The 27275-nt window shown below is 38.6% G+C and overlaps 3 protein-coding genes across 6 annotated transcripts in view; 2 read left to right on the plus strand and 1 right to left on the minus strand.

Annotated features, from left to right (window-relative positions):
* The first annotated feature begins 723 nt into the window (after positions 1-723).
* On the plus strand, positions 724-9466 carry LOC144658476 (glycine receptor subunit alphaZ1-like). 3 transcript variants are annotated; one of them, XM_078518894.1, is made up of 10 exons: positions 797-825; positions 1052-1149; positions 1510-1649; positions 3504-3592; positions 4609-4676; positions 4949-5184; positions 5575-5657; positions 5776-5910; positions 6692-7029; positions 7839-9466. In XM_078518894.1, exons 3-10 carry the CDS (start codon positions 1543-1545, stop codon positions 8145-8147), a joined length of 1365 nt encoding a protein of 454 aa, XP_078375020.1. In that variant the 5' UTR covers positions 797-825; positions 1052-1149; positions 1510-1542; the 3' UTR covers positions 8148-9466. The 3 variants fall into 3 exon arrangements, with proteins under 3 accessions (XP_078375021.1, XP_078375020.1, XP_078375019.1); XM_078518895.1 differs by lacking the exon at positions 1052-1149 and having other exon boundaries at positions 724-825; XM_078518893.1 differs by lacking the exons at positions 797-825; positions 1052-1149 and adding an exon at positions 1161-1371.
* Positions 9467-17381: 7915 nt separating this feature from the next.
* Positions 17382-19059, minus strand: LOC144657566 (melanocyte-stimulating hormone receptor-like). The gene has a single exon (XM_078517911.1). It carries the CDS (start codon positions 18753-18755, stop codon positions 17793-17795), a length of 963 nt encoding a protein of 320 aa, XP_078374037.1. The 5' UTR covers positions 18756-19059; the 3' UTR covers positions 17382-17792.
* A 4963-nt stretch (positions 19060-24022) lies between these two features.
* Positions 24023-27275, plus strand: part of LOC144658471 (gamma-aminobutyric acid type B receptor subunit 1-like) — a 31372-nt gene continuing 28119 nt past the window's right edge. Inside the window, exons 1-2 of one of the 2 annotated variants that reach the window (XM_078518882.1) lie at positions 24023-24101; positions 25898-25989. The gene's annotated coding sequence lies outside the window, so the exon portion shown is untranslated. The other variant, XM_078518881.1, reaches the window with a different exon arrangement.

A 27275-nucleotide genomic window follows, 5' to 3' on the forward strand; every position in this document is an offset into this window, starting at 1 on the left:
AAAAAGAATTCAAACAACTAACCGCGTATTGGTCGCGAGTAAAACTCGTGTAGTTAAAGTTGTACATTTCTTTTAACGCAAGTTTTACCACTAGACCTCAGTTTCAGAGCAAGAAACCAACCTCTATTCGAGCAAATTTTGGTCTTCATTTTGGAAAGGAAAGCTATTACATTGAACAATCAATTAAAATGAAATTCACAAACGGGACTTAATTTGCTGTTGGGTTCAGGTTTGTTTCACAAAAGGAATGTAATCCTACTGTTTTTATTTGCCGTTTGCGACAAGAATAAATAATGCATTATAAACATAAAACGCCGAATAACTAGTGGTAACTGTTTCTTTTTCAATAAAGAATTTTTCTCGCGAACTAATCCTCTACTCTATAACAAACAAGCAAGAGACAAGACTATAACAAACAAACAAGAGAAAAGAGCGTAAAATCAAACATCTTCCTTTAATTCACAATCTTTTTCACATGATATCTATAATTTAACTTTTTGTAACTCTGAGCAAAACCAGCGAATACAAGTGTAATTTAGTTGCACCAGTAAGTTTGTATAATCCCATGCTGCGATTTAATTTTTCGAACAAATTGCTTTACATTTGTTTACATTTGACTGCGTAATAGACAGACAAATCTTTTAACTGCGTCGGATTTTACACAAATAAAAATCAACTATTCTCTGTGTTGTGCTAATGAGTATTATTACTCTTTTACTATTTATAGTCCCAGATTGAAGGACAAAGATTTTTAACTTACCAATACTCGAAGCTTTGGACCGAAATGCGCCGCTTCGATTCCTACAGAGCCTTTGTTGCAAGCAGGTTGGCGGTTTTTTGCCATTAATAAATAATTAGATTCCTTCTCACAGACTCTCTGCAAAAATCCTGTAAACAGCACTTTTAGAGCTTAGGCCTGGTTCAGTGATGTGAAAAAGGGGATTTAGCAAAGATTTGCGTTTTCGCGTTTGTATACTCAACCGTGTTAATAAGCGGTAACCAGTGGGTAACGAAGGGTATAAAAGCAAAATTTGTGACAATCTGCTTTTAGACAGGTCCATGCCTTTGTCAAGGTGGTAAACCATTGAGACGTCACAAGCTGGAACCCTGCTATCAAATGACCCTCACGAATACGCATCTACCCTGAAGGTGAATACTGCTGGACGTCATTTTCGTTTTAGGTTCCTTAGGCGCATGCACACCACCGTTAGTTTAAAAATACGAGAGAGCAATACGTTATATTACTCAGGAAAAGTTGACCAATTTGTATCTTTGCCCAGGGAAGTTGCTTTTGTAGAGTTATTCAAGCGGGGCGGACGGACCTGGTACCCGTAACAAAAACCTTGTTGCTGAACTCGCGAATGTCTTTAGGTATAACAACAATATTCTTATATTTACAAGACAGCTCAAAATTGAGGAGCTTTTTTATCGGAAATTTGGAACAATGCCACGTCGGTTCATGTTTTTCTGCATTCTATTTTTGTTTAACCTACTGTTTTTAATTCTCAGGCGCACGAGGTAACGTTTTGAAGTCGCTGGAGAATGCGTTTTACTGCTGAAGGGTATTTAAATAATGGAGGGAAGTTCCCCGCCGGTATCTCTTTGATCTGTTTCTTCTTGGCTGGTTTTGTGAAAATTGCCGAAGGAGGGTATGCAATTACAAAGCAAGTTCATAACAATAGTTTGAACGCTCTAATGCTGATACCAGTTATGTCTGTGCTTATGTATTCAGCGAAATGCCGCTTATTTAAAGTAGCTTTTATCGTTAACAGCTTAAAATAGCGTTAACCTTAACATCTGCAAATCCTGATAAGTTACTTTAATTTGTGATTCAGATTCAGAATGCGACAAATAGGACGATAGGGTCCTTAAATTCGAATATTACATACGTCAACGTAAAAATATTCCACCACCAAAAATTTAACAGTTTTCATTGACATTCATTTAGTTTTCTACATATTCCTAGCTATAAATTCACGCCATTCACACTAAATCTGGCGTGCTAATATATAAGATGTTGTGATGGCTTGACAAAAATATACAGGCAGATCTGCGCAGATCTGAGCGACAACTCTTTCGAATGCGACGTCGATAGTGTGCTAAAAATAGACTAGTAGCCTATTTTTATCGAATGCATAGCTATGTAAAGGTCCCCGCTGGGTGATGCATTCAACGCTGTCATATCTAACTCAATGTTGCAATGATGTTACGACTTCTTTAGCTCGCTGAATAGCTATTTTTATATTAATTTAAGGGGGACTGGTTTGAAATAGAATTTATTATTACTAGTCAACTTACATTGTACATGTACATAATTATTAACCGCTGCTTGAGGAATGAAAAACCATTCAGTAGCATATAGGTGAACTGTTATCAAGCCACCCTCCCTAATATAAAACGGAAATGTAGTATTATATAGTGGGTATATTTAATATATATTCGATAACGAAGGAAAAAAGTCATTGCCTTTGTATTGTTTATCTTAGCAAAACCATAGCGCATAAAATTAGTGGTTTTGAGGGTTTTCGTTATGGCTTGTATTTTAAGCAGCGGGAAACAGCAGAAAATAACCACATTCCGTACGTTACTGTTTATATTCCCTGTGGCAGGTGTCGAAATGGAAGGTGTGACAGAGTTTAATTTGAAACACTGCCTCCTTTCACCACAGCCTCTGGCCGCGCATATCCTATTCACCACGAGGTCTGCCATGCGTCTCACGAACGGTTTGTTGGGTGTCAGCGCGAAAAACGGCAAGCACTCACCGTTGGTTGCACTAATCCCGTTTTTCGCGCCGCATCCCAACTAATCGGACGCCTGGAACAGGCTATAAAACCGGTTATCCTTCATTCTCGTCCCCACAGCCCTTTTAGCCTGCGTAGCAGGCGTCTGTGTAGTTTTTAGTTTATTTTCCTCGCGTGGCTCTCTCGCGCCTTTCGCGTTTCTCCCATATAGAAACTATACGGCGCCTGCTACGCAGGCTACAGCCCTTTCGTTTCTATTAGCAAACTTGGCATGAGAAAACGAGGGGCTCTTTTGATTGGCTGTTTGGAACAAAAAATTCCTAAACGGAAGTCGAAAACGTAACGACTCTCTCATGCATTGTTTTCAAACGACATGACTGCATACATCAATACCTAAGTCCTTAAATCTAGGAGTGGAAATCCTATGTCCCCAGAGCCCTTCGTTTTCTCGTGCCTAGGCCCAGCAGGCTAAGAGAAACGAAATGGCTTTGGGGACGAAAATGGTTACAATTCAGATTCTGGATTGGGGTAATGGAATCTCAGTTTTAAGTTCAAATTTTAGCCCATTTCTCAGCCATCACGAAAACTTTGCAGATCTCGGCTATCAGTTAAAAAAACGCGTCATTTCACAATTGGTTAAAAATTTTTGAGCAATTCTCAGGCCTCAGTTGGACCCCACCCAGACCCTAAGACATCTAAGATCATTCCCCGATTATCCTCACATTATTATTTCATATTGGTGTTGCTGTTCTTGTTTGTCAGATGCAGTGAAGCTTGCAATAGAAGCGCCGATGATTTACTGATCTGGATTAAAAATGGCTATGACGGTTCCTTGAGACCGAATGCGACTGGTGAGAGCTGTTCCAACAAGTGTACGAGAGCATTTTCATGATTTATTCAACAAGCACTTCACAGAGGGCTTTTACCTCCCCATAGGTGCATAACAACAATAGAAAATAAAAGAATTGCACGTGCTATAATCATGTGCGCGTTTAAAAGAGGGGGCGCTTATAGTGGAGCTCCAGCACGCGAAGCGCGCCAGCGGAGCTCCATAGGTAAGGAAATTTGGTAAACCCATGAAGTCCAAAAAATTTGGTTTGAATCTTTGATGTCGAACATCCATGATATGGTCAATTGACAGCTGTCAAAACAAGGTATCCACTGACCAATAACATATATACCATATCGCGGGCTCAGGTTGAGAGATCATCAAGGTCACGTGTTTTTATGAAGTTAACCAGGTTATATTTTCCATTGGATCGCGGGCTCAAGTTTTCTTTTTTTCTATTTTCAATCAGCTAATGACAAGTTTTTGGCAACGGAATTTCTGCGATTGCATTGGAGTTGACGATTTATTTTGGCTATGGGCAGTATTTCAGTCCACAAGGACAAAACTTAAAAAAATCAGCCTGATTTTTTCAAGTTGAGATCTAAAGTTTTCGATGGCATCACAATAATATCACCTGTTTATCGCTTTAGTTTACTTGCATGGTGATTTTTAACAAAATTGGACCACTATTCGTAGTTTCCATATGCCTTTAAGCTCTTGAGTTTTTGAAGTGAAACTGGTGACATTGTCCCTCACTGGGGTATAACCCTACGATGGACTAGCATCCATCCAGGGAGGAGTATAAATACTCCTAGACGTTTCATACTACTAAAACAGGATAAGCTCCGGCAGTATGGGGTATATTGGTCAGATGCAAAGGAAGGTGCAAAAATCGTATCAGGGAACCAAACTTATAACATGCAAATCTCGTGGCAAATCTTATAAATCTCATACAATTTTCTAAATTGTTAATATATTTTTAGGAAACAAATTTCTCAAGAGCTATAAGGTAAACGTACATTATTTACCTTTCTTCAGGTGGACCAGTCGTCGTTGATATTGAGGCGTATATTTCAAGTGTAAGCTCCATCAATGAAAAGGATATGGTAAGCACAATTGTAACACGTTAAATATTATTAGCTTTGTATCACTCAGTAAAGAAAACCTGTAGAAAAAAGATCCAGGGACGAAATTCTAGCCCACGGACGACTTTTACGATGCTGGTGCATTTAATAATGTTAGTTTTTGGTATAGTTATTTATTTTTACCCTGAACTACCCTGAACGTGCCGATAACAGGACGTTCCATTGGTGCTGCAAGTATTTAGTGGTTTGTCTTTGATGAGTTTTATTTAACAGCAATGTTATAATTTCCCCAGGAATTTTCACTAGACATGTTCTTCAGGCAGCGATGGAAGGACTCCCGTCTCGCTTACAAGCCACTTCCGGACAAAGGAGCAGATCAAAGAATAATTCTCACACCGGGACTAAGCAAATATGTCTGGCAGCCAGATGTTTATTTCCGGAACAGTAAGGAAGCACGTTTTCACATGGTTCCAACTCAGAATGTCCTGTTTGGCATAAGTCCTGACGGTAGCATTCTACTGAGTGCAAGGCAGGTTTATCGCATAGAACAAAGATTGCTAAAGTAAATTAAACTTTATTTAAGCAGGGTAGCCCATTCAGCTCGTAGGCTTGTATCCAGAGGGACCCTGCAATGCTATTAGCTCCACGGGCTGTTACCACAGCAACAGTATAGCCTGTTAAAGAGTCCTTTAAGAGTTTATAATTCGAAAACGAGCTGGGTGACTCCGCTTTTTGTTATCGAATTATTGTGATCAGCATCTTGAGATAACTTTGGGCAAAATAAATAAAAAAAGCGGAAGGGATTCAGGGCCACCTTAATTTTACGAACATTTATTAAATTTTCGTTATTTATTTAAATAGTAATTTATTTATTATTTATTATTTTTGTGTACTTACTTACTTATTCATTTTCCTTTAGAATTACCACCGTGCTTTCCTGTCAGATGAATTTTCGTACATTCCCTATGGATCAGCAGACCTGCCATTTCTATGTTGGTAGCTGTAAGTACCTACTTTTTAATGTCATAAAGTTCTCATGCAACCGGAAGGGGTGTCAACTATTTATTCGATCCAAACCCTTAAAACATTGGAAAGACCCTTTTCTTTTTCCTTGCATAAGATTCCCAGACGGAGGAAAATGTGATTGTAAGATGGAGAAATGGTGAAGGAATGATCGTGCCTGAAGACCTGGAGATTCCACAATTCGACATAAGTCGAGTAGTCAGCAAAGATGAAAAAGGAGTCTATAACACAGGTTTGCATAACTGATAATTATTTTATTAAAACCCTAAATATTATTCTCAACTTCATCTTGGTGAATGTTGAGAACCTTGAGAGGCATGGGTTTATCAAACTTCATGATTTTTCAAAGGGGCAGTCATTATACCTCGTAAATGTTCATTCGACATGTCATTCATTCTGTTCGACGTAACGCACGGACAATTTTAATGCCCCGGTCTCTAAATAGCTTTTTCACTAACCCACAGCAGAAATCACCAACTGCCTCACCCGGGGCTTATGGCTTGAGAGCGGTTCACTAACCCATGAAACAAAGGTGACTGGAAGCATGTTAAAACGCGTTTAAACACTATTACTAGGGCATAAAAATCTACTTCCTTTAATCAATTTCGTGTATTTTATACTTTAAATCATCTTTGTGTGTTGATCATGATGAGCCCCTCGAAGGGGGTCCATGTTCCCTTAAGCTTGTTCCACCAAAAAAATTCCTTTGCGTTCCTTTGTTCCTTGAAAGTATTTTGTCGATTTTTGTGATCCCCGTTCTCTAAAATATCATAAACACAGCTTTTGTTCTCATTTTCTCAGCTTAATTTTCTCTTTGTTCCCTTGTTCGCAATTAATTTATGGCCAAGTTCCCTTGTTCCCTAAAACCCCTGGGAGGGGCTTCTCGTTGATGGTCTGGCGTTTTTTTTGCATGAACGCTTTCTTCCCTAAATAAAGTCACTATTGCTATACCTATTTGAAAAAAATCTTTTTTTAAAGTTGACTTTAGTCTTGTTCTTGTTTTTTCTCTACAGGTGTTTTCTCTGAGCCGGAGGCGACATTCGTCTTCAAAAGACGCCTGATGTTCTACGTGTATGGTTTTTACCTTCCTGTCACGTTAGTCGTCCTCCTTAGCTGGATCTCTTTCTGGATTGACCCAGAATCCACCCCGGCCCGTGTCTCTCTTGGCGTCATAACTATTCTAGCCATGGGCAACTTTCTTCACGGCGGCGGTGCTACTCCAAGTGTGTCATACGCTACTGCTCTTGATGTGTACATTATCACGTGTTTTGTGTTCGTTTTTGCTTGCTTGATGGAGTACGCCGCTGTGCACTGTGCCATAACCAAATATCAGAAATCGAATATGAATGAGGTACATGACTCACCTGTCGTTTTAGAGAAAAGAAAATATTGAAGTTTCTGCGCGCAAACCATAATTTAGGGGATCAGAGGCAAAGGGGGCTATTTCAAAAAAAGTTTCTTGAAATTTCGAATTTTGCTTTAATTAAAATGTAATAAAAATTCATCCTTGTACCAAAACATAGGAAGCACTTACAAAATTTTTGAATGATCTTATGGTTCTAAAATTAATCTTTTTGGCTTATTTTGGACAATTCGTAATTTTGGGAGTTGGCCCACTTGGCCTTTAAGCCCCTTATTTGCACCCGCGAGAGAAATGTAGAACAGCAAGTACGCCGTATGTAAATGCAGTTGACGTGACTTATTTCACCCTAAATCACGGGCCTAAAACTATGAGAAATGTATGAAATAGTGTGACAGCGACACTGTTACAAACTAGTCTTACAATGAAAGAAACTTTCTTAGTAACACAGCAATTTTCTATTGAGTGTCGTAAAACCACAACAACAAACTAATCAATCTAGCCGATCACAAAGGACAAAAACGATACAGTGACTGAACCAATCAAAACTTGAAGCAAACACATGTAGCCGGCGCGAAGCGCATCGCGGGAAAACATGCGCAAGCGAGCCACAATTGGTTTTTGCTTTTACTTCTGATTGTTTTAATAATTGTATCAGTTGTAGATTGCTCTGTCAAAATATAATTGTTGATAATAAAAGATTGCATTTATCACTAACAAGGGACTTAAAAAAAACATTATTGTTCGAGATGTTACATTTATGAACCTCTTCAGCCGACTTCATTCTCTTTTCGTTCCAGTCTTGTACCTTGGTAAAATTCGCCGAGCCATTGAGATCTCAGGAGACTTCAGAAGGCTTAGAGAATGGAAGCGTCTCAAGCTCCAGTACTGCTCGCCTTCCTGTAACGACAAACAACAACGAAGAGGACAGATCCTCCTTAAGAAGGAAGTCTTTCGTCCAAGAAGCCAAGACGTTCTACATCCGATTCAACTCCCATTCACTGGAAAGTTATTCAAGGTTTGCCTTTCCTCTACTCTTCGGAATTTTCAACATGATTTACTGGTTGACGTATTGTCATCCGGGAGATGATAACCATGGTATTTGCTAACAGATAGGTTTGTTTGGGAACTACATGGAACACTGGAAGTTTTAACTTACTAAAAAGAGGACAGTGCAAACAGAGAGCTGGCCTACTCGCTTTGCATTTTTTATAAAGAGAAATACACATACAAAGGATGTAAATCCGACTTACAACTTTAACTGTTACGAAGATTGCACCCGCTTTCAGTGTTACACGCATAGCTAACTTTCTATATCCATCTTTCGACATGCTGTTTGAAATGAGCCAATCAAAACCGATGCATAACGGTGTTCATTTATGCAAATGAGCCCAGGAATTCATAAGTTCATGCTAGAGGGCTGTGATTGGCGGATTTCGTCTTGTTTCTTTATCGCGTCGAAAGATGGATGTCAATAGAAGGCCGCTATGCACGTAACACTGAAAGTGGGTGTGATCACTTATGGAGGGTTACAATCAGTCGCAGTACAACTTTGAGCCATACAGAACTTGAAATCAGAGAAATAACTATTGACTTTTCAGAGTCAATTCTCTACGGATTTCCACCTGTTAACTAGGGCCGCAGATGATGGTAGGCAACACCTTTTAAGAGGCTAGGTCATGAAAGCATAGGCAATTCTGTGACATTTAAAATGGCTTCAAAATCATTTGTTAAATGTCAAAGCCATTGTTTGAAACAAGTCGAAAATAAAGGTGATTTATTTACAGAAAGAACTAGGATGTTACGAATGGCCACAGGAGTTTTGCTGGTCTGACTGACCTAAATCGCATTTCAATAGATTTGTAATAATTCTTGGCTACGGGCCCATTTAATATCATACATACACTGCATGTTTGTTGGTTAAAGATGTGTTTCTTTCACCTTGGCTCCAGCTATCTGAATATATTGTCTAAGATATAGCATGGCTACTTAGGTCCAAGCTATACGAACAAACAAACACCAGTGTGGTGTAACCGGGTCAAAACCGCATGGTCAGAAATTATATTTCTTTTAAATAAAGTGCCCATATTATTATTTTATTTGAATACAATTTTTGCTGTCGCTTTCATTGATCATAGAAAGATTCTGATCAAAGGAGACAGGAATTATCATAGATCCTACATGGACTAGCCTCCGTAAAGAACATTTTGGAGTACAAAAGTTAAGTAGCTTTGCTATGCAGTTCTAATTACCTCAATTTATCGATCAACCACTAAAGTATAAACAATTATAAACTATAGCTGTGTTTTGCTATGGTCGCAAAGAGAATTGCTATAGAGAAATTGTTATCATTGTGTTTTGTGATATTTCAATTTTGTTTTGTAGTAGTTTGAAGCACGTTAAGTTTAAAGAACGTTGCACTTTACAATGTATAGACGTAAAGAGTAAAATTTGCATTGTAAACCCGAAATACATGTGTTATGTAGGAATTACTGTTCGTTTAATTGTATCTTTAGTCTCTGCACGGTTCTGCCGTTTATCAATGCAAATATATCATGTTAATAAACATATTTGTTTATTTGTGTCTGAAAGTCATCGATTTATTTTCACTTGCCTGACGAACACCTTGCATTTTTACGACACACTCGAGCTATCTAGTGAGGTATTTAATGAAGTATTCAAAAATTATCTTGTTTTTGTTCTATTAATGCGGAGTTCTGAGTAGAAAGCTCTTAGTTTACTCCACAAGTTGACGTAATTTTTGTTGACTGTGATTTCATGGACGTCACATGACGTCATTAGAGCCGCCATCTTGAAGGATTTCACCGTTTTCTCAGAAAGTCAGAAAATTACGAAAATTGATACAAAATCAAGCCAGAATGCTTATGGAATGTAATATTAAGTAAATCGTAGCACTTTATTTTTACAAAACTTGAAGAATAAAGAAAAATGTCACAAATGACGATTTTGGCCAGACCTGCTTGTAATTGCCATTACATGGACACATGTTTGAACAGCTACTGGAAGTTCTAGCATTATAAAGTAATAGTCCATGGGCCCGGGCAGATTTCGGTACCATTCAAAGGGACAAATTGTGAGTGGTATCGGTTTGAAGGTCTTATAAAGGAGTTTCAAAATTGACCTGATAGCAATCGCGAAAGAGTAGCTTTATATGATTTTTTAAGGGTATAAAATTCTCCTTCTGCATGAAATCGAGGCTAATTCTTTTGATGGACCAAAACATTCTTTTTTTCAGCGATTTTTGTTCAATTTGGTCTTATGATATTAAAAACGTTACTCTCAACTTCGTTACTCAATAACATGGTCAAAATTCGAGTTTTTCTACGAAAAAGAACGTGAAATAACTGTTTGAAGGTTGCGAAATGCATTCTGGGTAAATCCAAGATGGCGGCCGCTTTGCCTGGTAAGTGTTTGGTTCATTTGGTGTCCTTTTCTCAATTTAAACCCCCGAAAGAAAACTAAGAAACCCCTATAATAGATAAAGAACATATTAAAAACTTACAAAATTGATTTATGGCAATTTTAACCGCATCTAGGAGGGAATTATGCAACAAAACTTACAGAGTTTCGAGATGTGCTTGGGCTTTTCTGCTTCACGTAACAACACAGTAGAAAACGCTGTGTTAGTGAAACAAGAGGACCTTATTCGGGGAGATATTTCTCTACTGCGAGAAACAATTGCACTAAGAGGCCATGTTATACTTTATTTAAGTCTTTAAAACTCACGTTATACACGTATAATTTTTACTGCATACATACTTTTACACATAGGACCCCATCACTAGTGAGGGAACAAGACCTTGAATAAAAAGAGAGGGGGGCTTTTTTGTGTGTAAACCCAAACAAAATATAGCGGTGGCATCATCAGGATGTCTTTTACCAAAATAAGGAGGGGGCCTGCGCATAACATGCAACCTTTCTAGGTTAACTTACACGCGGATTTGTAGCCACAACTAATACCTTAAAACCCTTTGTACATCAGAGAAACGCTATTCATCTGCAACGGATTCCGATGGCGTGATAAAGCGACCCTGTTTAGATGTCAAATGCATCATTCATTGCAGTAATGACGACAGCGACGATTTAAAAGCACCACAGGACTTGGAGTCTTGGAGATCATTATTGAGAGCAGCTGCCATTCGAAACTATAAAACAGTCCTAGATATTGCAAAGACTGTTAAGGAAGGGGAAGTTCCGTCCATATTTTATCACCGAAAATGTCGTTGTTTGTTTACCTTAAAGCGAGAATTAGAAAAGCTGTGTAAAGTCAATGAAGAGGAGAATAGAGAAGAATCGATTATATTCCCGGAGAGAAGATCTTCAAATCGACAGGCGCCTAGCGATAGCACAACCTTCGATCAAATATGTATTTTTTGTGATCGAAAAAGTAAATACCTAAAGGGTTCAAAAAATCGAGAGCCTTTAATTCTGTGCAGAGATCTGCGAGCAGACGAGACTATCCGGAAGACTGCCATTGCAACGTGTGACACCAAGATGATTGCAGTTGTATCGCGAGAGCTTGTAGCAGCCGAAGCTTGGTACCACTGATCGTGTTATCGACATTACACGCGCCCCACTGTGACCAAAGGTGTTGAAGAAGAGGAGGCAGCTGATAGCTACGCCCGTATCGAGTCCAAAGCTTATGAAATGTTATTTGATTATATCAGATTTGATTTACTAGAGAATCCAAGACTTGTTAATCTAACGGAATTAACAGATGTACTCTTGTCGGCCATGCGTTCATTTGGTGTCTCACAAATCAAAGACTCCATGAAAAAGCATTTAAAAAGGAGGTTGGAGCAAGAATTCTGCAGTGTACTGCACTTTGAGGACTTACTGGAGAACAATAAACAGTTCGTAATCCCTGATAATATATCAAGACTCCAACTAGCAAGAGACACAGCGCAAGTTCTTCAGAATCATCTATCACAACAAGGGATCAGCACTTCACGTAACAGGATTGAAGAAATAAAGAAAGTTGGTCTGTACATTCGTGATGCAATTATTTCACAAGACACAAAAATGTCATGGCCACCCCAGCCTTCAGAACTGACCGAAAATGCAGTGAATATTCCAGAGGAACTTGAGGTGTTCTTACACACTGTCCTAACTGGAAGTGTAAACCGTCCAAAGAAGGCTATTCAGCAAGAGTACAGCGTCTGATAAACTCTTTCTCACAAGACATTGTTTTTGGAGTTAGTGGTGGACGTCAGAAGCCACCTAAGCAAATTCTTTTGCCGTACGCTGTCAAGTCTTTAACAAATAACGTCGAACTTATTCAAATTCTCAATCGTTTTGGACACGGAGTCGCTTATTCGCAGATCGAGGAAATAAATACGGCACTTTGTCTCCACAAAATGGCCCTGACCCAAGAAAATGAAATTCCACTACCACAGAATATTCAACCTTTCATAAACACCACTCTCGCCTGGGACAACATTGATAGATTAGAAGAAACACTTTCTGGATCAGGAACGTCCCACAGGGTCAATGGTATCGCTGTGCAGGCGAGACACTTTGGACCCCAACTTCCCCCACTGGCAGTGCCTGAAGTAGCAAGAACGAGACAGAGGAGCGTTGATTCTTCGACTATCACAGAAATCCCTGCATACAATGCTGGTGAGCGCTGTAATCCTCGCGCGCGAAGTTACGTGGAAGTAACCTCTGAACAAGTGATAGAGCACGCACGGAAAAAGAACTTGCTTTGGATTTTAGTGCGCCTTCATGCAAACGCAAAGCAGAAAGCAAGCAGTTGGACTGGGTTCAATATATCAGTCCGTGAACAGCCGGTGTCCAAAGACAACGTAGGATACTTGCCAACCGTCGATGCTCCCGCCACTGATATGGCCACAGTTCATGAAGTTCTCGTAAGATCTCTTAAAATCAAGGATTCTCTCAGGCTTCAGAGTATCGTTGTCGTCTTCGACCAGGCGTTGTACGCAAAAGCGACGGAGATACAGTGGAAACATAGTGAGAGGTTTAAGGATCTAGTGCTGAGGATGGGTGTTTTTCATACAGCCTGCACTCTGCTGTCTATCGTAGGAAAACGCTTTCAGGACGCTGGATTGAGAGACCTTTGTGTCGAGTCAGGTGTCATTGCAGAGGGATCCGTGTCAGGCGTGCTCGATGGTCGCAGATATAACCGAGCAGTGAGGTGTCACAAGCTTATGTATGAAGCTCTTATGAGACTCGCTTGGAAAGGGTTGAAGACAATCATCCGGATAAGAGAAGAACGGTTGATGTATTCTTTGATAGTCTTAATGAACTTTACGAAAACACCTGCGCAAATGAGTTTGAGGAGAAAATGACCAGTCCTGGTTTCACCAAATTTGTCGAACTTTTTGACAACTACTTGAAGTATCTGCGGCTAGAAAAAGGGAAACTCTCACAATTCTGGATGTCGTACCTTGATCTTGTGGAAATCCTCTTGGGGCTGTTGCGAGCATCTAGGGAGGGAAACTGGGAGTTGCACTTATCGTCTGTTCGGCAAATGATCCCCTGGTGTTTTGCATATGACAATCTTAACTATGCGAGATACTTATCTGCCTATGTATCTGAAATGTCCCATCTTGAGAAAGAGCACCCAGAAATTTCAGAGTATTTCAAATCTGGTGGATTTTCCGTACAAGTTGGAGACCAAAATCCGTTCGGAAAAATACCGGTCGACCAAGCATGCGAGGAGACCGTGAACAAAGATACTCAGACGGCTGGGGGACGAAGGGTTTTAGCCTGAAACCAAGAGCACTGAGCAAGTACTACCTAACAGCAGAATATCGCAGTATATTCATGCGGCAGCTCAAAGAGATGGTTCATCTTACCCATTCCAATGCAAAACACACAGATCTACAATCAAGCAGAATTGAAAGAGATGAGGCAGACGTGGGATCGTTGTTGTTGATGCTTGAACGTTGTTGTTGTTGCACCTGAATCAACCCATTTAACAATGAACAGCAAGAGCTTGTTTGCCTTTCAACTGGCAAGGCGGCCACAAACGAAATAGAGAATGACTTACTGCAGGCCAAAGACATCGGAGAGAAGGCTTACAAGTCGTTCAGTGCGGAAAGACTCGAATGCCACCCACCGAAGGTCAAGTTCCACGACACTTTGACCAAAGCTAAACTGAAGACTTTCAGCGATCTTAACAAGAAGATGAAGGTTCAAAAAGGAACAGCCAATGAAGTAATTCTTAAGGCCGATCGCGCACTTTTCGCCAAAATGATCGTTATTGCTGAGAAGAGAGAACTAAAGATGAGAGATGTACTGTGCCATCCACTCGGGCCCCTTCCTTGGGCGTTAGCTAGCGCTGACGGTTCTATGAGGAAAACTAACAAGTCTTCGCTTGGAAATTAAAAGAGCTAAAGAAAAATGCACCTGCAGTAGAGAGCTTCCCACAACCATGCGCTTGTGTGATCGATGGAATGGCACTGGTTCAGCGCATGAAGGGTGACCACAAGACATTTTCCGAGGCTGCAGATTATTTGTTGCGTATGGTTTTAAATGAAGGAGGCAACAGCAAGCGGATTGACGTGGTGTTTGACGTGTACAGAGATGACTCCATAAAGAATGCTGAGAGAGAAAGGAGAGGCGCCGAGACTGGAAATGAATTCAGAAACATCAGACCAGAGCATAAGCTTGAACAGTGGCGGAAGTTTCTACTTAGTCCCAAGAACAAGTCCCAGTTTATCAAGTTCATCGCTGAGGAATGGCAAAAAGAACGATACAGAGTAAAACTCGCTGAAAAAATACTCATGGTGACCTCTGAAGACCAATGCTTTGAAATCACGTCAGAGAGGGCAGTGACACGGGATGACCTCAGTTCTACACAGGAGGAGGCCGATACAAGAGTACTGCTTCATGCAGCCGAAGCAGCCAGGGCTGGATACAAAGGTATCATTGTATCAGCTGAAGATACAGATGTCTTAGTTCTTTGTCTAGCATTCAAGAGCTTCATCCCTAGTTCTTTGTTCTTGAAATGTGGCACCAAGAACCGAACAATCTACATTGACATTTCAACTGTGGTTCAGCGTTTCGGATCTGGTCTTTGCAAGTCCCTTCTTGGCCTGCATGCATTTACAGTTTGTGACAGTGTAAGCGCCTTCGCTGGAAAAGGCAAGACAGCAGGACTTCAGATTATCAAGCGAAGCAGGGATTTCCAACATGTATTTCTACAACTTGGAATGGAATGGGAACTGTCGAATGATCTGTTTTCAAGGTTACAGGAATTCACCTGTATGCTTTACTCGACTAAGGTCGAAACCAGTGACGTCAACGAGCTTTGTTATCGGCTGTTTTGTGCAAAGAAGGGCGAGCTCGAGTCACACCAGCTACCGCCTTGTGCCGACAGCCTCCGGAAGCACTCTGCACGCGCAAACTACCAGGCAGCCATTTGGAAAAGAAGCCTGCAAAGCTGCCCTCAGGTGCCTTCCCCTGTCGGTTACGGCTGGGTTCACGAGAATGGAATGCTGGCTATAGATTGGATGGGTGGTGAGCCTGCTCCTAGGGCTGTCCTAGAGCTGCTTTCCTGTCAGTGCACCAGGGCTTGCAACCTACCAAGATGTACCTGTCTTGCCAGTGGTCTCAAGTGTACCGACATGTGCAGGCTACAGGACTGCAGCAACCAAGCAGAAGACGATGAAGCCGCAGATGAAATTCTGAGTGACGATGAGGATGAAGAAGAGTCTTGAGACAGTAAAGATAATGCTAACCAGAAAGATTTATCTAGACATGATCGACCGTTAGTTATAGCAACGAGATAACAACTAAAATTTAAACCCTAAAACTTTGCATTGTTTGCATTATGTTATATCTTTGTTTTATGATGTCTCACAGTACGCGCGCTGTGATTGGTCATTTTTTACGGCCGTCTTAGTCGAAATTTTAAAAAAGTTTTGTTTATCGAAATGTTTTAAGAAGAAAATTTTGAGAGCCGCTAAAAACATTTCTATTTAGATAAAATTTTCAGAAAACAAAGGCGATCTTCCACGCTTGTATAAAACCAGATTTTTCATAACTTATAGAAACCGGAAACGACCCCAATGTAGTATGTGTAAAGTCAGGAACTTTACAATTTTTTCTTTCGATATGTCAGTCTTTACAAGTACTGTGAATAAGTCGAAATCTGGTTGGAAAGGATTTTGAGAGTTCTGTAAAGAGAAGACGAATAAAACATTAAAAATGAAAAGATACGAATCCTGCACTGTAAGATACGAATCCTCGTTTCTTCCTGTCTATTAATTTAAAAACTCGGTTCGTTTTTAACAGGACGGACCTCGAACTCGTCTTAGAGGAGGTATATTTCACAAATCACTTTGGTTGTCATGGCAACCATACGGAGAGAAAGGCACAAGCTATCTTAGCTAACATCAGCTGCCCCTCATGAACATTTTTTACCCCATTTTTATAGCAAAAACGCCCTTTAAATTTCAAAAACGTGATTATTTATGACCCTCTGAGCAATAAAAGGCAGCATTGACTTTCCAAAGATGACGTCGGTAATCACGTGATTTCAGCAAGAAAGCTACTCTTTTGGGATTGCTATCACATACCAAAATGAACTAGAATGTTCAAGGATTCTAAAAATATATGATAGCATTTGTCCCTCCGAATGGTACCAAACACCTATTTTTGGGGTCTGGGCCCATGGACTATAAGTCCTCTTTCCATATTCCAAGTATTCTCAAGCGGAGCGGGTGGCATCCAACCCCCCCTCCCCCCTCCTGTAGTCCAAGGGTTAAAAAAAAGATGGATCCGACGAAATCATTTTGGGGAGGAAACAAAGGCTAGTTAAACAGACAGCGTTTTCTTGCATTGAACAAGAACCTTTGCGATAATTTTAAATTTATAAGACAGTGATTCTTAGTCCATTGAAGAAGTAGGATTGAATCAAATTCAAATTAAAAGAACAAGTGAAGCGAAGACGTACTCAGTTTTGAAGACATCTATAATAATAACTGTTATGTATATCATAATTTCCGAATTAAGGTTCATCCATCAATCAGTTACTTCCAAGAAATTAATAGTCAAAAACCACAAATGTGAGAAATATTAAGGATATTTGAGGGTAAAATATTCGCTTGATCGTGGAGGGTAAAGTCTAAGCATGATTGTAAAGTCTAAACAGCTTCAAATCTATAAGTAATCTATACATCATTTTGTAACAGAATTCTATACAAGAGGCTCAGGGCCACCATAAATTTTCGAAAATTCAAGTTATGGCTCGGAAAGCATTTCGAAAAAAAAACCGTTGTATATAATTTTATGCTGATCATAATTCGCTAAAAAAAATAGGTGTCACTAGCTCGTTTATAAGTTGTTGCTGATAATCTGTTATCTCAAAATGATGACCTTAACTTCTTCATCAATGATTGGGCATGCGTTTGACACAATTGTTATGGCAACAACTGATACAAAGTAATAGTGTTGATTCATTCATGTATAAGCTTAAAAGTGCTGAAAACCACTACCAGCCGACACAACCCTAAACTGAGGCTGCATGGTACGTCTGTGGAAATTTCCAAACTGGCAAGCCACTTCTACGAAAATCACATGGACATTAGCAACGCAAACATAGTACTTTGTAAGCAAACAACCATTAAAACTGTTTCGCACAGAAGACGTACACGCTGGTAATGACTTCATCACAACAACAAACGTTTTCCATCCTATGAGCACACACATGGTCACCTGCTTTGTTACATAATATGGTTATTTACAGTTGTATAGTTAATTATTCTCTAGCGATTTTTTCCTGGGCAAAATACTTTGTTTAATAAAAGCACAACTGGGCCACGCATAGCAGGGAGGCGCCAACAGTAAAGAAATGGATTAAAGGCAGAGTTTAGAAACAATATCGTGTTGGCTAGTTTCCAAACTATCGGATGTTTGGAAATGCGATTTTCCCCTGCAATCTGCAAAATCCATGCTATGGAAAAGGGCGCGTAACACAGAAGCAAAAAATAGTAAACTATAAATGTGTTCATTGCAGTTTTTTTAAAGCGCGCCATGTTGAACTCGTTTGTCGTGTGGACCGCCTGTTCTTGTGCCCGGATCTCGCTTCTGTGGCGCCGGACTATTCGGTAAATCTTTACGTGGATGACCGTAGACGTTCCAAGGAACACGATGATAACAGTTGCCACGACGTACGAGAATGCGCTCAGATTCCACAGCACTAGACTCGAACAAAAAATGCTTATTACCCAGCAAAGTATAATGAGGAATAATACTCGTGGAAGCGTTACGATACTGCCATACCTCAGAGGATACTGGATGGCTAGGTGTCTGTCCAAGCTAATGAGTGTCACGTTCCCAAGCGAAACGCCACAAACTACGAAAGCAAAAGCGAAAAATGTTGTTTCTAACAAACATTTATCTCCTGATGGGAGTCCGTGAATTTTCAACAGCTCCACGGCGATGAACAAGGGCTGGACGAAGAAGCCAACTGCAAGATCGGACACTGCGAGGCCACAGAGGAACACGATTGATGGGTAACGAAGAGATGGAGTCCTCCACACTGCAGATACAACCAAACTATTCGCTAAGATTGATATTATCGCAAGCATGATGTTTATGGCGGAGTTAAAAACGACGATTAGTCGTGGAACATTTTCGATCTCAAAAACAGTGAAGCGCCTGCATAATTCATTGTCTTGGGTCATGTTCTCGATATTTGAGCAATTCATAGTGCAGTTCTTCGTCATATTTACGGGGAGCTGGTAAAACGAGTTGTTATCTTCTGCTTTCCTCTTAATGGTGATATGAGCGTTTTTTTCCTTCAAAACAAATGGAAGCAGACAAATGTAGCCAAGTGATCACTCCGACGAGCGAGCCTGTATTAAATTTTCAGCACACCTGTGTACATCACATGGGAAAGCATTTGACAATCTTGTCATTCATCTGCTTGTAGATAAATATTCCCCTTTCTTCTGGTAGAATTCCCAATTATCGTGGATGAAATGTTGATTGCTGCAGGGCCAATTAATATTTTATGGCTTTTATATCTGTGAAAAAATAATGTCTTAACCGTCATCAAACTAGTATTATTTAAATAAAGCAAGATTTAAAAGCATCAACAATTTGCACAATATAAATAATGCTCTTAGGAAGTCTTACGGCTGCTTGCAATTCTTCATTTAGCTCTGGAAATTTGTTATTTTGATCGGGAATGGGCGAATTTGAACAAAGTCATTGCTCGATATATTGATGAAAGTGTTGTAAATGGCAGTTATTGTGTTTCCATGGAAACTTGGGAGTGGAAATGCGATCATTACGCATTTACGAGCTCTTACTTATTAACTGTAGAGTTTAAAACCGCTATAGATACTAACGTAAATTCCTTTTTTCGATGCTTACATCAGAAATTGGAAAATTTTAAAACTGTACGGAAGAGACAAAACTAATGCACTACTTTAATTAGCCGACATTCGTTTTTTTAAATTTTGTTTTTCAAAATAATGATGATGATGTTGACATCAAGAATTGAAAATGTAAATAATGGAAAATAATTAATTATAAAAACTACTTTCTTTTGATAACGTCTCATTTAAAAAACTTATCTTTGAGAGTTATTTTCACCCTATAACAAATGACATTTAAACGACAGCTTATGTTTCTATTGTAATGGATTTTTAGTTTCACACAGATAAAAGTCGTATGGTTTTTTAATTAATCATCCTGTAGGTACATTTTGTCTGAGATGTTGTTTGGCAACTTATGTTCCGGTTGATATTAATCGGGAATTATTCCTTCAGTTTTAGAACGCCATTTTCTTGACTTTCGAGATTCCCAAAGTAAAGAATGAAGGTCAACACATATAACAGAAATCCTCTACGCAACCTCTGTTTTAATGACACAACAATGATTTGCTATTCAGAAAAGGCAAGACAGAAGTTTCAGAGGGGTTCAAAAAATGGGTAATATTCACATTAACATAAAGTTAGCAACCAATAACGCGTTTAAGCACTCATGGGGAAAAAGCAAGAGGAGACATATTCAAAATAAATTATAGTTGTAAAAAAAAAGAAATGAAGACTCTTTAAAATGAAGACCAGGATTGCAAAGTTTTCGAATCCTCTTATTACCAAACATGGGAGCGACTGACATCTTGTTACTTTTTCCAATAACAATACAATGTCCTCAAGGCAGTTGCGGTACTAAAATAAATAATTAACCAGGTGTGGAGAGTCTTTTATTGATGCGCCAATTTCTCTTCTAAAGAATAAGCTCAATATTTTGGACTTAAAGATTAATATAAAGTAAAAATAATTTTAAATTATTCTTAAAAGAATGTTTCGTGCACTCAAGTCGTCAGCGGTCACGCGAGCCACACTGAGGTTTTTGGTTTAAGGCACAGCAAAATTAAGATGGCTCGTTATGGTTTAGATATTCCTGTCTTTAGCATTCTTTTGCAGCTACAGCAATAACGTCGAAGAAAAAACATTTAGTTCATATTTGTGTAGGTTTGGCCAATGAACAAATTGTGATCAAGGTGAGATCAAAATTCGTTACCATGGCAACGTCAAAAATGGTCAAAGATACCCCATTTTGACCTTTTGAGGCTTATAACTTAAAAACTACTCGGTAATATTTTAAATATATTTTTGTCTAACCGTCAAAACAAACCTTGTTACGATTTTTTATAAAACATCTGTAGGTAAGGTTCAGAACCACCTTAAATTTATGAAAAAATAACGTAGCTCAAATCCTGCCTACAGATAATTTTGAAAATGTTTCCTTATATCAATTGGACAAAAAAGATCAAAAACAAGAACTTTTACCAAATAGTTTCAAAGTTATTAGCCTCAAAAGGTCAAAATAGTGCATCTTTGACCTCTTTTGACGTCACAGCGACCTCAATTTGTTTATTGGTAAAACCTATACAAAATTATCTAAAGGAATCGATTTTTCTTAACGTTATTGGTATATCTGTGATAAAACACCAAAGACGGGCATGTCTAAACCAGTACGAGCCACCTTAATATACGTTGAGTAGAAAGCCCTGAGAAGGTGCGGTGGCCTATTGCTTAGTGTGCCGGACTCCGGATTGCACATCAAAATGTCAGGAAGGTATCACAGCCTAAATCCTTTCTTCAAAATTGCAAAAAGACTTCGAGGGTGGAATCCAACCTCCCCACCCCCTCAAACAACACAAAAGTAAATTATTGAATGGTTTTGATCAATGTGAAATAACGACAACAAAGTTAACTGTCTATTAAGAGGGTGGTTAAAAAGCTGCAACTAGTCCAAAACTCTTCGGCGTGAGAAGATTCGACCATGTCACCCCAGCACTCAAGAACTTGCGCTGGATGCCAGTCAAGCAACAGCTGTACCTGCCCGACGCTACATTAACTTTAAAGTGTATGGCGGGCTATGCCCCCGAATATCTTACTAAACTTTTCACAACTAGGGAACAGGCATCAGGGCGATCCACACGCAACTGCCAAAAGCTGCAGATTTCCGGGCTGTTACCATTTGGAACAATCTTCCCCAAAGTCTAAAACTATCAATGAACTTTAAAGACTTCAAGAGGAAACTACGAAAGACCCTACTTAAGCCATTTTCAGAGGACCTTAGAGTAGATAGAATTATATATCAATTTTTATTATTTTTGAGTCTAATGCTTGCGTGCGCTTTGCGCATGCGCATTAGACTCTTTGTTATATGAAAAAAGCTGTTAGCAATCCCAAGGGAATGGTTCGGGATCGATAATCGTTCGCTGTAATGTAGAAAACAATGATCAGCTGCAAGAACGGACTCCGTACGGACACGCACGATTAGTTTCAATTAAAAACAGCCAATCAGCGACACGTGTTCCCACGCATAATTAAAAGTTCTTTCTCAAGTCACGATTATTCAACACTTGAACAGGACGAAATAATTTTCCAGTTAAGACATTTGTAAGCTTTTTGTGAAAATAAATCTTCGTTTTCAGTTCAGTTAAGCACTGTGTTTTCGTCTTGCTTAAAAAGAAGCGCTTTGAGAAAAAATATTTCGACGGCGACTCGCGTTTATTTACACAATGCGACCAAATATTTATTTTTTTTAAAAAATAGAAAACTTTACCTCGGTTTTTGTATTTAAGTCATTCGAATTTGACCAATTTTTTCTTTACAGTGCAAACAAAAACCTTCAAAAATAAAAGATGTACATGGATAAATGTAAATCAAGTTACGCGACTAAATCAAAATGCGTTTGTTTGGCCGCTTTGCAGTATTACACTGTTCCGGTCTTTGCCATACACTGAAATCGAATTTCATCTTTTACGACTCTCAGAGATCTTAAGTTCTTCTTACAGCTAGAAAAGTCATAAAATGGTTACATTGATATGGAAGTGATGATTCGCGAAATTTGTACATCATGATAAACAGTCTTCGCTCCTGTGTATGGTAGCTCGATAATAATTGCCTAGTTTCCAGCGTTCAAAAGGTCATCATTATATTGACGTGAGCATTTACACCCGTTTTTAGGAAAATCTGTCACTAAGTGCTTACAGTACAATGGAGTAACAGTCACTATTTCAAGTGCTTTTATTGCAAAATCTGTTTCAAGAGTCATCATCAAAATGGTGAAAAATCTGAAAGAAAACGATGTGAAGTTCTTCAACCCTTGTTGTAATGAACATGCTTTTTGTAAATCGTCACGCAATCTTGTCCAAATGTTTAATCGTTTCTGCTTTTACGGACAATACGGAAGAAGTAACATCAACTCCTGTTCATACTTTAAATTTTGTGAAGCATATAACATTTATGACTGTTTCGTTTTCATCCATAATCATCCACGATGCCCCTAGCTTGCTATAAGCATTTTAAATTAAACTCCCGAACACAAACCTCTAACCAATTTTAACCGGCTTACGAAAACCGCGCAATCTGTATCACTATGCCATACGGCATTAGACTCATGTCACCCTTGGTGACCTATTTTTTTATTTATATTCGAGTTGTACATATCACTGAAAAGTCCCCTTGGGGGAGTGTTATTAAAGCTAACCAAAAATGAAAGGTGTCAAATTATCTATCCGAAATCAGTCACCGTCATGCACTATGGTCACGCAATTTATCATACGTAGTCTTGTTTTTTAACGCGTACTAGATATTTTTTTGGGATGAAGAAAGAATCACGGTTTACAGTAATATTTTAAAAGAAAGAAAACTACAGTCATTTTTTGTAAAAAAAAAATCGATTCACGGTTCACGGCTATGTAACCAAATCACGTTTCACGAGAAAAAATAGTCATTTCACAATTCGCGGGAAAAAGACCTTATACGGATCACGAAAAAATCATTTTCCACCCTCTATTAATATAAAAAGTCAAGTCTTTATCTTCCTTGTCAGCATTAGGGGATATCTGCTTGGTATCTGCTTGTGGGATACATAATGAAAGCTGAAGATTGCCTTGACGATTGAAGTAAGCGTGATCATTTACCTTATAATAGGGGGGGGGGGGGGTGCGATTTGATTATTGTGTTTTTGTTGATAATGGAATATGTGAGTATCTGAGTATCGTACACGCCAAACTATCTAAAGTTCAATTTACGAAGAACGTTCATTTCGTGAAAAATTTTAAGATGTGACGTGTGAAATCACTAGCCTTCAAGTTTAACATGTTAAATTATGCAAATTCAAGATCTGGTTGCTCAAATTTTAAAAATAATAATATTTGTCATGTTAAATCTTGAAAATTATATTATTGTCTAGCGAAATCTTGAAAATATAATATTTACCATGTCAGATCGCGGACAATTCAATAATTGACATGACAAATATTAAAGATTTTAGCGCGTCAAAGTTTGAAAATTGAAAATTTGACATGACAAATGTTCAAATTTTCAAGACCTGGTTGTTAAATGTGATAATTAAATATCTCAGTACTGACACAGCACAGTTAACTCAGCTGGGAAATATCTCAGGTGATATCTTATCCGTGGTCACAATGCGTTGAATTAGAGTACCCTCCCTAACACTTTCCATTAACTCTTGTAAACAACAGTCAAATCTGTTTGCAGTGGCTTTTTCAGAACAGGACTACAACTGACAAGAACAGCAAGGTAAGTGCTGTTGTGGTTAGTCAACGTTATCGTTTTAACGATAAAACGCGTCTTGGTAGAGAATGAAATACTGAAACTTGGCATATTAAGATCAAGGTAATTCTAAAAGGTGGTCATTTGAGCGTTTAGTATGGCCAGTTTTGTGGCGGTGTATTCCTTTTTGCTCAATGTCGGTAGCTCCCTGACAAAATATTGTATTAGGTCGCTAGTGTAGAACAGTCACAAGAACAATTTTTGTAAGTGTTACCATCACCATCAACCACAGTCTTCTAACATGAATTGCACGCAGTGAGAAAAATAGCAAGAAAAACTGTAAAGTTTACAAATCCACTTAAGTTGATCCATGCTTTACAACGGTACATATTTATTTTAAACGAAGGAACCTCGTCAGTTGAAATATTTTCCATGAAAAATCTTAATTTATAATTACTATTTAAACTTAAATTGCAGAGAGCCGTGAATTAAAATTTTGTGCAAACACCCGATATTTTGCTCATTAGAAGAGAGAGACTTATTTTTCTCTTGCCAAAATTCTAAGCTGACAATTCCACCATATAGCCCTTTAATTAAACAAAAAAGAAAAAAAAGCACTTTGTCTTTTACAAATATCAAAGGAACTGGCTACGCCTTCATCGCGCAAATTTTGAAATTAATTATAATTCATGCTTGTTTATTTGAGCTGTAAGGTTTGTTCAGGTGTTTTTAGTTTAGAGGCTTGGCTTTTCCTTCCCAATAAGATTTATTGGGTTGGCTTTATTATTTAGCGGTATAAAAATGTTAGCCAAATTTAAGCCGATATTTCCTTGCTTCAAACACTTCTGAGATAGATACACTGCCATGCACTGATTGTGGCCGAAATTAAAGCTATATACTTCGATTGAGTATTACGTGCGACCCTTAAGTTTGACCTGTCAGCTGTGAATAAATAACATAATGGAGAAAATTCATCACCCGTAGATACTATATCATATCAATCTGATAAAAAATAAAATTTGTAAAGGTGTTGGGTTTTTAGGGGGTAAGTGAAGCAAAGAACCGAACGAAACAAACGCTGCCTGTGACAAGTTTCAGCCAGCCTCAGAAGAACAAAATTTGAGCCAAACATGTTACCAAACATAAGACGGCGCACTGTGTTGTGCCCTATAAGCTTCCGTTCTAAGTGAATGTTGCCGCTACACGAACATGACAACGCTTATTACAAAATACAATTTACGTAAGTGGCCAAAATTTATACTTTGCATCAAACATTAAAACCAGATAGTTTACGAGATGCTAAAATGTCCGCCGTCATATTTTTAAACCATGTATTGAATAAGAAATTAACTTTTCAATCGCTTTACTGTATTTTTCTGTATTTTAGGATCGCTTTACCCATTTTGAAATCGGTTATTCATCTTCGTCCGGTGTAACTCTCGTCCCATTAATTTGCATTCTTTCTGTTCTAAACAGGTCAAACCGGGATTATGTTGATTCTGTTTTGTGTCACTTGATCACATAAATGGTCAAATGGCCCCATAGTCTGATAATACGACAAGAACTTTTTTGTTTTAAGTATTTTTTTATTAGATCCTTTTGCTCTAAAAAAATATTCACCATACAAATTTATCTTCGTCTTAATTTAAAATGTACGCAATCAAAGGAACATTTACTTACTTGTTTTTAGAAATACTTGTTGACGTTTTGACTCAGTAAAAAACTCCGTTTGGTGAATCATGGACTGAGAATATTAATATTAATGATCTTTGTCCATCGAATGTCATTTTGACTGATTGCATTTCTTTACCTTTACTTGATAGTCGTTATAGCCACTGGTAAGCCTTTGGAATATATGGCGGTGATTAGCATTGTATGATCAGGAGTGTCGGACGAGAGCGTCTTTGACTCAAAGGTATGGATCAAACACAGAGTGCTGGTTGGTGCATAGTGCCTCCCGAAAGCCTATGCAAATTGTGCCCTCCGTCAAAATTACCATAGCGGCTCTGTCAGTCAGCTGTGCGAAGGGCTGCGCAGGGGTGCAATGCTTCTATCGAGGGCCTATGAGCTAAAAGTTTCCTGCGGAAATCCTACTTTCTAAAAAAACACAAATATAAGCCCGAGAACGAAGTTCGAGGGCTTATATATAGTGTCATAGAACATAAAATGCTATCAGGTCATATTGCAGAGACAAAAACAGTCTATTCTCTTTACTGTTCACCACTAAATTTTCCTTTAACGCCATTCCTTAAAATAGTGTAATTGACACGAAGTTATTCATTGAAATTTCTAACACTGTGAGGCATTTGGAGCTGTCTTATTTTACATTCCGATATCCTTCTTTTGGCGGAGTTAAATTTGTACATGTAAAAAATGATGATCATCAAAACTAAGAAGTAACAGTTGAGAATTATCAAGAAAAGGGGACTTTGTATTAAGACTAGCTTAGAGTCTACAAATAATCGAATATCTACTAATTTATAACTGCTTGTAGCCTTCAAAGAGCTCACATTTGAGTTGTAACTTCTAATTAAGTTCAAGGAATTTGTAGTAGGTATTGTAAAAGCAATGCGTATAAACCCTGGCAGCTGTGTATACGCGCTTAATTATTAGTTCCCTCTACAATTTCAAGCTTTTGCGTAATAGTGTTGTGACTATCCCTCTTTTATTCTGCTCGGGAATGAATTAATCAAGTAATATTTCTAAACTTATTTTCTTTCGAAACTTCAGAGAAACGAGAAAAAGTCGCCATTTTGTAGGCGACCTCAAGCTATTGCACACTCATGGCCTAAGCCAATCAGATTAAAGCATTTGCATTAGAACAATGGTAAAACTCTTCTGCTGTAAATAATGTTACTAGATTCTAATCCACATCAATCGATTGGCTGTATCAGAAGATTAGAACCGACGATATGTTACGCCTGAAGATTAAAGCTAAAAAACCGGCTTTTTACACTAGTATCAAAGTTCGCCAAGTCTCTTAAAGCGGTTTCTCTAAAGAGGAAAAGCCTTTTTAAGCTTTTTAGCTAAGGCCATCATCAGTAAAATTAAAAAAACTTAATGGTTCTATCGACTACAACCAAAAAGTAGGGGTGTTTATTACGTTTTTAATGTAAAACTTGTTTAATCGTTTCACTGACTTGTATCGACAAAAAAACGTGAGATACACTTTAAAGAGCACAAAGTGGAATCACCAACAGC

This window comes from Oculina patagonica, chromosome 6, assembly GCF_052425735.1.
Source record: "Oculina patagonica isolate OP01 chromosome 6, crgOcupat, whole genome shotgun sequence".
Lineage (NCBI taxonomy): Eukaryota > Metazoa > Cnidaria > Anthozoa > Scleractinia > Oculinidae > Oculina > Oculina patagonica.

Bases quoted from the DNA above. Each gene is read 5' to 3' on its own strand.
- LOC144658476 (XM_078518895.1), top strand. From the start codon at position 1,543: ATGCGTTTTACTGCTGAAGGGTATTTAAATAATGGAGGGAAGTTCCCC. The intron at 5,185-5,574 runs GCAGGTTTATCG...ATTTTCCTTTAG, and splicing joins AGCATTCTACTGAGTGCAAG to AATTACCACCGTGCTTTCCT. The intron at 7,030-7,838 runs GTACATGACTCA...TTTTCGTTCCAG, and splicing joins AGAAATCGAATATGAATGAG to TCTTGTACCTTGGTAAAATT.
- LOC144657566 (XM_078517911.1), bottom strand. From the start codon at position 18,755: ATGACGAAGAACTGCACTATGAATTGCTCAAATATCGAGAACATGACC.